Source organism: Cebus imitator, unplaced genomic scaffold, assembly GCF_001604975.1.
Source record: "Cebus imitator isolate Cc_AM_T3 unplaced genomic scaffold, Cebus_imitator-1.0 Scaffold656, whole genome shotgun sequence".
NCBI classification, from domain to species: Eukaryota; Metazoa; Chordata; class Mammalia; order Primates; family Cebidae; genus Cebus; species Cebus imitator.
Genome location: NW_016107971.1, coordinates 608,508 through 617,539, shown reverse-complemented (window position 1 = coordinate 617,539; position 9,032 = coordinate 608,508). Strand labels below are relative to the sequence as shown.

At 42.8% G+C, this 9,032-nt stretch overlaps 1 protein-coding gene across 1 annotated transcript in view; it reads right to left on the bottom strand.

The window, feature by feature from the left end:
* SORBS1 (sorbin and SH3 domain containing 1) overlaps positions 1 to 9,032 on the bottom strand; it is a 253,216-nt gene that overhangs the window by 29,999 nt on the left and 214,185 nt on the right. Inside the window, exons 20-22 of the mRNA XM_037734708.1 lie at positions 5,255 to 5,301; positions 707 to 821; positions 427 to 552 (exon numbers count right to left, since the gene is read on the bottom strand). Of these exons, the coding sequence (XP_037590636.1) occupies positions 427 to 552; positions 707 to 821; positions 5,255 to 5,301 (288 nt within the window). The remainder of the gene's footprint in view (positions 1 to 426; positions 553 to 706; positions 822 to 5,254; positions 5,302 to 9,032) is intronic.

Sequence of the window (9,032 nt, the reverse complement as noted above, 5' to 3'; positions counted from 1 at the left end):
GAGACAGAGTTTCGCCCTGTCACCCAGGATGGAGTGCAGTGGTGCAATCTCAGCTTGCTGCAACCTCTGCCTCCTGGGTTCAAGTGATTCTCCTGTCTCAGCTTCCTGAGTAGCTGGGATTAAAGGTGCCCACCACCATGCCCTGCTAATTTTTGTATTTTTAATAGAGACGGGGTTTAACTATGTTGGCTAGGCTGGTCTCAAACTCCTGACCTCAAGTGATCCATCCACCTTTGCCTCCCAAAGTGCTAGGATTACAGGCATGAGCTGTCACACCCAGCCCTTAATGCAACTATTGATTGCCATACTTCTCTTAAGGGTACAGCCAGCACCCCCAGACTGGCATGTGATAGCAGTGCCACACTTCCCCACGTAGCAGTGCCATCCAGGAGAGCCCCAAAGCAAGGTATGAGAAGGGCAGCTTACCTTTCTGAAGGACATTTCTACTTGTGTATCACCATTAAAGTTATACTTAGCAATAGCTTCTCCATATTCCAAAACCTGCACTGGTGTCAACTTTTTGGGCTGAGCCTTCTCAGCAGGAGGAAGAAGCTGAGAAAGGCAAAGAGGGTAAAAGAGAACAAGGGAAGAGAAGAAAGCAGGGAAACAAGAGGAAAAGGAGGAAACAAAACACAAGCATTTGGTAAATAAATGGTGCTTTGGACATGGTCAGGCTTTTCCTTAAAAAGAAAAGGGGCTGCAGTACCTCAATGTAGGTGCGTGGGAAGATTCCCACCCGGCCGTGGTGTTCTCCTTCATACCAGTTCTGATCAATTTGCTTATAAATGTAAACAATATCTCCCTTCTGCAGAGGAAGCTCCCTGTCGACAGAGGTCAATGGCATTTTAGCGGATGTTTCAATATGTGTAAGATTAAGACACTTCAGTTTTGTAGCAAAAGGAGACATTTAAGTGGGGTCAAAAGGGACAAATTCCAGAGAGGGGGCTCCATATTTGGAAGTAAAAACTCCGCTATTCAGGAAATTACATCACATTTGGCATTTTTCCAGTCTTTTGCAGGATGGATGTTAACATTCAAATTGACTAGCCCTTGAAAGTGCTCAGAGGCCTTATTAATTTGTTGTGGTTTTCTAAATGAATTTTTTGTGAATGCTCTGTTATGCTCAGACTATTTACACAACACAAAGCAATGCACCCAACTGCCTTAACTGATGTTTGTTAAATGAAGAAACATGTCTCCTTCAGGATACCTTCATGATCCTTGTCTGTGCAAGGCATGCCTTCGTTGCTTTAAACTGCCCTCAAATTATTTGTGATATACTGATATCCTTCTATCATTCCATCTATTTCCCATTTGCCCACTCATCCATTTTACCATCCGTCTTTGTATCATCATGCAGTAGAAAGGTTCTGAAGTTAGGCAGATCTGGTCCAAAAGCCAATTCTGTAATTTACTAGCTCTGGGACCTTGGACACAATACTTAATCTGAGACACTGTTTCTTTAACTGAACTTGGGAGCTAACTCAGAGTTGCTGGAGAATGCTTTGACAATTTAAAAATAAACACCTAGGATGGTGCCTGTTGTACAGGTAGGTAACACTCAATAAATGTTAATTCTATTGCCCTTTTTTTCTTTTTTTTTTTTTTTTGAGTCAGGGTCTCACTCTGCTGCTCAGGCTAGAGTACAAGTAGCATGATCACAGCTCACTGAAGCCTCAACCTCCTGGTGCAAGTGATCCTCCTACCTCAACCTCCCGAGTAGCTGGGACTACAGGCACGTGCCACCATGCCTGGCCAATTGTTATTTTATTTTTATTTTTTTGTAGAGATGGGGTTTCGCCATGTTGCCCAAGCTGGTCTTGAACTCCTGGTCTCAAGTGATCCTCCTGCCTCAGCCTCCTAAAGTGTTGAGGTTACAGGCATGTAGCCACTGCACCCAGCCTAATTCCTTTGCTTTTTAACATAGAATAAGGATCTTGGAAAGAAAAGTAGATTTTCCTTCAAATGCTCTTTGTGTTCCTTTTCAACTTTTCCATATCCATTCCTTTGCTTGCCTCAATAATTATGTATATATATACATATATGTGTGTGTGTGTGTATGTATATATATATATATATATATATGTATATATATATATTTATTTATTTATTTATTATTTTTTTTGAGATGAAGTCTTTACTCTGTCACCCAGGTTGAAGTGCAGTGGTGCGATCTTGGCTCACTGCAACCTCCGCCTCCCGGATTCAAGTGATTCTCCTGCCTCAGCCTCCCGAGTAGCTGGGACTACAGGCGTGCACCACCATACACAGCTAATTATCGTACATTTTAGTAGAGATGGGTTTTCATCTTATTGGTCAGGCTGGTCTTGAACTCCTGACCTCATGATCTACCCGCCTCTGCCTCCCAAAGTGCTGGGATTACAGGCGTGAGCCACCGAGCCCAGACTGATGTTAATTTTTAACCAGGACTCTTCTTTAAAAAATGAGACAAAAAAGCAAATTTTAAACCAAATGAAAACTTAAGAGGAGGATAAAAACTATAACTTTTTCTTGAATTAAAAAAAAAATGACCTAGATCTTTTTCATTTGAGTCAAACCAATAGGATGAAAAAAAAGGTCTCCAATTGTAACTTGGAAGACGTGTGCTCACTTTGCAGGATGCCAGGAAGCCCCACGGTATGTGAGGGGTGCTGGCTGAACAACGAGGGTACATCTGGAAAACTACAGAAAGTCAGTTCTGTGCTGAATAAAAGCAGAAGGCAGTTTGTGGGCCTCACATTGGCAGATAGGATTCTAACCCTCAAGAGGTCCATAAAGGGGATGTGGTCATTTATCTCTGTGAGAAGGAATGTCTTGGGCCACATTTCTGCCATGACCCTCTTTGGGGGGGTATTATGAATTCCCCTCCCTTCAACCCCAACCATGGGGACATAGATGAGCAAGACCCTCAGCAAATTCACTCCTATAGAGACCTGCAGGCCCCTAACTTTGCTATACTAAGTATCTCGCAGCTGTGGAGTGAGGTGGGAGAGTAATGGTCTTACTGTTAAGCGAAGGACCCACTTGTGTGAGAGAGAGAGGAACTGAGGGGTCTGTAGTTGTGGCTGACGGAAGTCTACCATAGGGAATTTTGGGCTGCATTCTTCCAGTACTATGAACCATACCCCTAGCTCCCAAAAAACCACGTGACCAGGTCTGCTGATGAGAGGGTTTGAGTAATATGATTTGCTTTAGATCTTTTTTGGAACATCATGGTGTACATCAGCATAGCAAAGGCTCTGAGAAGTCCAAGGGAAAGAAACCTGTTTAACTTTGTTGAATCAAGTATTCCACAGCATGCTTTTTTTTTTTTTTTTGAGACAGAGTCTCACTCTGCTGCCCAGGCTGGAGTGTGTGATCTTGGCTCATTACAACCTCCACCTCCTGGGTTCAAGCAATTCTCAGGCCTCAGCCTCCTGTGTAGCTGGAGTTACAGGCAATTCCCACCATGCCCAGCTAATTTTTGTATTTTTTGATAGAGACAGGGTTTCGCCGTGTTGGCCAGGCTGGTCTTGAACTCCTGACCTCAAGTGATCCACCAGCCTCGGCCTCCCAAAGTGCTGGGATTACTGGCATAAGCCACCACTCCTGGCCCCGACAGCATGCTTATTTGAGTAACTGACTATGGGGAAATGTAAAACCAAGGGCTTGAAAAACTATGGAGCTAGGATTTACTTTTTCCAGTAAATTTTGTTGACTTTTTTTTGAAGGCAGCATGTTGTGATGAAAACACTGAGTCAGGAGGAAGGAACCCTCTCTCCTGCATTAGCAATGTTGATAAAAGGTGACAATTTCTGTGGATCTCAGCTTTCTCACCTGTTCTATTTGACAGTTGCTCTAAAAAAAAAATTTAAGACTATGAAATCTGAGAAAATGTAATATTACCATCACTACGCCATTTAATAAATCTCACATAGATTTTTCTCAATTCAAAGAAAAAAGGTACCTACTTAATTAAACTGCAAATTAATTTACATATCTCTGTTATCCTTTTTTTTTTTTTAAGTGGGGGAAGAGGATAATATATTTTGAGTACTAAATTTTGCTACGCTATGTAAAATGTTTTACAGGTATTACACTAGCTTCCCTGCAAAAGAGGCATTTTTACCCCTCTTTGCAGATAAAGAAAACTGAGTAGGGGAGAATTTGCTAACTTGACTACAGTCACAGAGATGGTAGCTGGCACAGTCAGGATTTGAACCCAGGACTTCCTGATTCTAAAGCCACAGTGTTTGCAATATGTTACACAGCTACCTCCTTTAGCTGACAAACTAAAGGACTGTAGTAACACATACAAACCCAACTGCACCAGATTTGTACCTAGGTCTGGACACTGTGGCCTGGTCACTCATTTTGCAATGGAGATTAGAACCCAGGTTGGTTAGCTCCACACAGCATTTCCCAGCATCTGTGGAAAGAAAGCTCTCCCTCTCATCACCAGGTTTGTGACTGTCCATCTGCAGGACAACGGGATGGCTGCTGATCATCGTACTTTCAGCTGCCAATGAGAACTCATGGACTATTTTAATCCATAATTAAATAAAAAGCCAGCTGTTTCCATATGGAATCTAGTCTTTGGTAGCATTTCCCAAATCGTGTTTTAGGTTCCTTTCTTGAAAGACTTCTGGAGCTATTAATATGCCATCAACAAAGTATCTTTTCAAAGTGGGTGGGAGGCATAGACATAACAGGCAGTGTTTCCCAACTCATTCTACAACAGAACTCTTTTTGAGAAACATCTTAGAGGGCTAGCACTCTGAGGAACACACTTAGAGAAACACTAGTCTCCTGTGGGTTCATGTAAGACTTTAATCTCTTGGGATGTAGCAAAATGGGTAAAGTTATCTCCCTAGAGACTGGTCTAGATCATTCCACAGAAAAGATGGGTCAGATCAAGCCACCACTTAAGCAAATAGAACCCCTACATAGCAGGAGGCAGGGTGAGACAGGGTACAAGAGCCCAACCTCTGCCTAAGTTTGAATTCCAACTCTATCACACCAGCTTGAGCAAGTTCTTAACCTTATATAGTCCCTTGTTCTCTTCATTTGAACAGGGAGGATAATCACAGCACCCACTCCGTAATGAGTATGTGTACTTAGAATAGTGCTTGGCACATAGCAAACTCTATAAACTACTGTTTTGTTTTTTAACAATTTTTACCATTGTTATTTATCCAACTGTTCTCTATAAACAAACTGTTGTGTTTCAAAGAGGCAGCTAAGAAGATAAACAAATATGACTGGTGGCACTTACTTTAGTGTCTGAGCTTTAAAGTCAAATTTGGCTCTGGCAGGTCTCATCTGAACATAAGAAACAATGACAAGTTAAAATCAGGATTCATGTACAAGAAGGACACATTTTCACAAATTTCTAGAAAGCAAAGCAGAAAAATTCACTCTAGCCAGTTTGTTCTAGTATAGAAATCTGGACAAAATTGCATTTGTCTGACCTTAGACACTACATAAATATTCAGTCAACTATGTATGTCGTGCATAAGAATCCCCCTAAAAAGAGCCCAAAGCTGAGGGACTAGTTCCTCAAAACATGCTGGCCATGGCTAGTAAAAAAACATACAAACAAATTAACAAAGTCAGCCAGAAGTCCTAGGATGTTCCTTATCTACTGTCTAATTCCTTTGGGACATCTATTTGCTTAAATTATGATACGCAAGTAGATGAAATGCCAATTCACTTCTCACATCATCTCCAACTGCATATATTTCTTAAGATTTGTGACATCATCCAAAAAGCCAGATAAAGTGGTCTCTGAGCTCCAATGACTCCTCACAAGACTTCCAACCCTGCTGGGTAGCCCTGTCTTCCCAGATGCCCAGGTCTGAGTCAGCCTCTACCCCTTCTCCACTTCCTGGTCAAGTCTGTTGTTAAGTCTAGAGGGACCTCCCTCCATATCTCCACAACCCTGTCGCTTGAGGCTGACGACTAGTTCCCAGTGGCACAAAGCTTCCTTTAATTTCACATTCTCTTCACTCTAATCTATCACCCAGGAGCACAAGTAACATTCCTAACATTCTTCCTCGAATCTCTTCCTTGCTTTGAAGTTGGATGCTGCTCTCAACCTTCTCTCAGTTCAAATCTCAACTCCTGCCATAGGTGAAGGCCTTTGGGTGGTTTCTCCCTACTCTTACCAAATTGCCTCTATCTCTACTACACTGTTCCTGTTCCAGTCAAATCTATTTGCTACACCTCAGCTGAACCCCCTCCTACCCTTTTCTCTCTCTGGAATTTCTTTTTTTTTTGAGACAGGGTCTTGCTCTGTCACTAGGCTGGAGTACAGTGGCATGATCTCAGCTCACTGCAACCTCCGCCTCCCAGGTTCAAGTGATTCTCCTGCCTCAGCCTCCTGAGTAGCTAGGAATACAGGTATATGCCACCGCCCCTCTCTAATTTTTGTATTTCTCAGTAGGGGCAGGGTTTCACCATGTTGGCCAGGCTGGTCTCTAACTCCTGGCCTCAAGTGATCCACCCACCTCAGCCTCCCACAGTCCTGGGATTACAGGTGTGAGCCACCATGGCCAGCTGCAGAATTTCTTTTCTTTTTTTTTTTTTTGAAACAGGGTCTCACCCTGTTGCCCAGGCTGGAGGGCAATGGTACAATCATGGCTCACTGCAGTCTTGACTTCCTAGGCTCAGGTGATCCTCCCACCTCAGCCCCCTGCATAGCTAGGACTACAGCCATGCACCACCACGGCTGGATAATTTTTGTACAGATAGGGTCCCACTATGTTGCCCAGGCTGGTCTCAGGTTCCTGGGTTCAAGCAGTCCTCCTGTCTTGGCCTCCCAAAGTATTGGGATTATAGGTGTAAGCCACCGTGCCTAGCCTTCCACAGGTATTTTTGAAGTTTGCATTTTCACAATGTTGTTTTCATCTACTGCCTATCTATACCATACATATTGGGGCCAAGTGAATGATCACGTTATAATCAAGCTAAAGCCACACAATTTCAATACCTGTGTTTGTGTCTGTAACCAAAGAGCATAATTCACAGTTACAGGCGAACAAGAAAAGAATGGATGTGGAGTTAATGATGAATAACAAGTTCACAAGAGAAGACCAAATGACCAAAATTATAAGGATAAGAATTTCACAGTGATTCCAACAGAAAAATACAAAGAAGTAGGTTACCTCCTGTCACCCAGCTGTACAGCTGAGTGAACTTTAAAAAACTTATACTAAAAAGCAGCACCATATTCACACTTTGGTAACTGAGTTCTGTCAAAACAATAGCTCATATCAATTAAATTAATATAATTAGATAGGTGTATAATTTGTGATTAATTTGTAAATAGACTTAGGTTAATAAGGGGTGGTGGTGAGATTTTTTTTCATTAAAGGTTCATTAAAGTTCACTGATTCCACTGAACTCTTGAGACACGTATGAGAGTCACTGATGGTTATACAAAGTAGCATCCTCTCTCTCTTTATCTCCCCATAGCTTCCCAAGACTGAATCCATCTTTCTCTCCTCTGGCTTTCTCAGTTTCGTGTTACCTACTACAGGGGAGAGATAACCGTACTTTAGTAACTGTAGTAAGTGCTACCAATGCATATGGATGTGGGTATGAGAAAGCAGCATGTTGTGACGAAAACATAGTCTCCCTCTTCCACTATCAGCTCCCCAAGGGCATACAGACTGAGTTATTTCTGCCTCCCACAGGGTCTTACACAGAACCAGTGGTCACCCAAGTCCTATTCAATGGGACTGAAGTGCATTGACACAGTGGGATGCACCTGGGATGTGCTGGTTTCTACTTTTTCAAGTCCATCAGTCAAATTCTAGGGCAGTAATTCTCACAATGTGTTCCCTAAACTGATATCATCAATATCACCTGGGAAACTGTTACAAATGCAAAGTTTCAGGCCCCACTGCAGAATCAGAAACTTTGCAGATAGGACCCAGGGTCTGTATTTTACCAAGGCTTCCAGGAGATGCTAACATACTTGTCATTTAAGAAACGTTGCTCTACAAGCGAGGCAGGCTCATTGGGCAGAGTTTGCCTGCCTCTGTCCATGGTTATTCCACCCATGGTATATTTTTGTTTCCATATATCATCTACATGTGTAAGTGTGAAGCCCTAGTGCCTTTACCTGTTTCCATCTTCTTCTACTTACAAGCAGGTAGGACTGTGGGTGAGGACAAACCATGCCCAGAGCCTTCTGAGAAGGGCCATTTTGAGGAGGAGCTGGAATGTTGAGGGCTCAAGGGCTATCTTTTCTTTGCAATTAACACTTGCTAACTTTTGCTTCTTCCTGGATAGATTTTCTTTTTCTCCATCACTTTAGAGACTCCTTCTCCACCGAGCTTTCTTTTTTCTTTTAAATTTGAGATAGGTTCAAGTTTCTTTAAATTTGACACAGGGTCTCACTCTGCCACCCAGCTGGAGTGGTGTGTTCATAATTCAGCCTTGAACTTTGGGGTCAAGTGATCCTCCCACCTCAGGCTCCCAAGTAGCTATGACTATAGGCGTGTGCCACTAAGCACACTGGCTAATTCTTCGGTTTTTCAATTTTTTTTTTTTCTTTTGTAAAGACGAGGTCTTCCTATGGTGCGTAGGCTAGTTTCGAACTCCTGGCCATGAATGGTCCTCCTGGCTCGGCCTCTCAGTATGCTGGGATTATAGACTTGAGCCACTAAATCTAGCCAGCTTTCTTTTAATTTGGTTCCTTCTTTTCACTATCTCTTCTTCCCAGACACCTGCTGTTTTTTTTTGAGACAGGGTCTTACCCCTGCTCAGGCTAGAGTGTAGTGGCATGATCATGACTGTGCAGCTTTGACCTTCCAGGCTCCAGCGACCCTCCTGCCTCAGCCTCCCAAGTAGTTGGGACTACAGGTGTGTGCCATAACGTAGGCCTATCTGCCAACCTATCTAATTAATTAATTAATTAGAGATGGGGGTCCCACTATGTTGCCCAAGCTGGTCTTAAACTCCTGGGCTCAAGCAAATCTCCCACCATGACTTCCCAAAGCACTGGGATTACAGGTGTGAGTCACTATGTCCAGTTGTATTTCTTA